This window comes from Acyrthosiphon pisum, chromosome X, assembly GCF_005508785.2.
Source record: "Acyrthosiphon pisum isolate AL4f chromosome X, pea_aphid_22Mar2018_4r6ur, whole genome shotgun sequence".
Classification (NCBI taxonomy): domain Eukaryota; kingdom Metazoa; phylum Arthropoda; class Insecta; order Hemiptera; family Aphididae; genus Acyrthosiphon; species Acyrthosiphon pisum.
Genome location: NC_042493.1, coordinates 25,917,322 through 25,919,610, shown reverse-complemented (window position 1 = coordinate 25,919,610; position 2,289 = coordinate 25,917,322). Strand labels below are relative to the sequence as shown.

Genomic DNA, 2,289 nt, shown 5'->3' with positions numbered 1-2,289 from the left:
TGTACACCCAAAACTGTACCTAAAAGCTGGTTTTCATTGTTTACTATTTTGTGCGCAAACGAGTCTCCACCGTACCATACGAAGAGTTGTACGATCGTATTAAGGATTTTCACATTAAAACGGGACATGGTGGAATTGTTAAATTACGTATGTCAATGGGTCATAAATACAAAATTCCGAGACAGCAATAGAAAAGTTTTTGTCTGTATGTGCAATATGTAATTCAAAGCAAGCAGCAAATCGGAAACTAGTTATCAAACCAATTATTAACTAAAGATTTCAATGAAAGAGGCCAAGTCGATTTAGTCGATTTCCAGTCAACACCTGATGGTAAATATAAATGGATCATGAATACAAAATGTTTATTATTGCATCCACTTGAAAGCAAACGGGCTATAGAAGTGGCAAACAAATTACTTACTATTTTTCTTACATTTGGAGCCCCTAAAATACTCCAGAGTGATAATGGACGGGAATTTGTTAACTCCATTATTACGGAATTAAAGTAGGTATATGCGGCCACAATGTATGATAGTCCACGGCCGACCACGTCATCCCCAATGTCAGGGAAGTGTTGAAAGGAGTAATCAAGACATTGAGAATATGATTCGTGCTTGGATGAGGGATAACCAATCTAAAAAGTGGTCACTAGGATTACAATTTGTACAGTTTCAAAAAAATTCGTCTTTCCATCGAATAATAGGACGATCGCCGTATAAAGCTTTATTTGGATGTGACCCGAAAATTGGATTGTCATCTTCAAATCTTCCATCGGAAATAATAAAAAAACTAACCACTGAAGAACATCTTGCAGACATTTTAAACAATATTCAACCTGAACACGAAAAAGAAGAAATTACATCATATTGTAGCAGTTGCAATACAGAAATGATAACTGTGGTTGAATTTGCCGAAACAATTATTTGTGATTTATACAAAACTAGTGAAAAAATAAACAAACAACGTCAACTTGGATATCAAGGACAAGAAAAAGCAGCTGAAAAAATATTAAAGGTGTCTTTTTAAATAATTGTACCTATTTAATATATTTTTTGTTTAAAATCATTGCAATATCATTGTTTTTAGGTCAGCCAAACCAGGATTCCTGATTTACAAATTGGTGATTGCGTCTTAATAACAGTACCTAAAGTAGATCGAGGACCTTCAGATCCCAACAATGTAATTGCAGTTATTGTCAATCAGAACAAACATAAACTTCACCAACTCGGAACTCAATATGGTTTAGTAAAAGGGTGGTAGGTACAATTCAGCAAGTTTGAAACCCGTGACATCTAATTTTTTAAAAATTACTGAAGTTAATAATGATAAATAACTCACATTACGTGAAACAGTTTCTCATATTTCTGGGTGACAAGGTTTTTTAAGTTGTACTTGTAAACGCCAATGTGAATCAAAACGATGTGCTTGTTTTAAAGCTTCTATAAAGTGTAACAGTCGTTGCCATAACACTAATATTTGTAAAAATAAGTAATAATTTATTATTTATATAAATAATATTATTATGATGATTATTATAATTATTTATATTTAATTATAATAGTTGCTATATTATAATAATCTGATTATATTTTTTCATAACAAATAAGAGTTTAATATAATATTTAGTATTTAAAGATTTCGATTTCAAGAAAAGTTATAATATAAAGGTAATTATATTATTATATAGTTGCTATATTATAATAATCTGATTGTATTTTTTCATAACAAATAAGAGTTTAATATAATAATATTATATTAAACATATTATGTAGTATTTAAAGATTTCGATTTCACGAAAAGTTTCCTATTGATGTAATTAATTTAAAATATTACACAAAGTGTAAAATAAGAGTTTTCATTTCATGAAATGGATAAAATATATGTCCATTTCATGAAAAATACGATTACACTAATTGGATACGACATATACACTGTGATTAAAAATAGTATAGACCGAGGAAAATATAGGAAAAAAATTAACGACTCCATTATTATGAAAAAAAAAAAAAAATAAAATATTTTCTAAAAATTTAAACCATTGATACTTTTAATGATGATGAGTGTTAACTGTTCAAAAATAAATCACTCACTATACGAGTTTGATCGCGGATAGTTTTGTTTAACATTTTGATGTATTAGAATCAAAATTCGAACGAGTAGTTTTTGATTTATTTAACAATATGCGTACCAAGGATAATAATAATAATGGATTTGAATGATATAAGACCTATGGTGATTTGAACATTTTGGGGATTAATATTAATGTATCAACATCAACATGTTCAAAAA

The 2,289-nt window shown here is 28.9% G+C and overlaps 1 protein-coding gene across 1 annotated transcript; it reads left to right on the top strand.

Annotated features, from left to right (window-relative positions):
* The first annotated feature begins 579 nt into the window (after positions 1-579).
* On the top strand, positions 580-1,380 carry LOC115033290 (KRAB-A domain-containing protein 2-like). Its single transcript, XM_029485601.1, has one exon. The coding sequence runs from the start codon at positions 604-606 to the stop codon at positions 1,024-1,026; it is 423 nt and encodes a 140-aa protein (XP_029341461.1). The 5' UTR covers positions 580-603; the 3' UTR covers positions 1,027-1,380.
* Positions 1,381-2,289: the final 909 nt, after the last annotated feature.

What these genes read in the sequence shown, in the direction of transcription:
- LOC115033290 (XM_029485601.1), top strand. Translation starts at nt 604, where the DNA reads ATGATTCGTGCTTGGATGAGGGATAACCAATCTAAAAAGTGGTCACTA.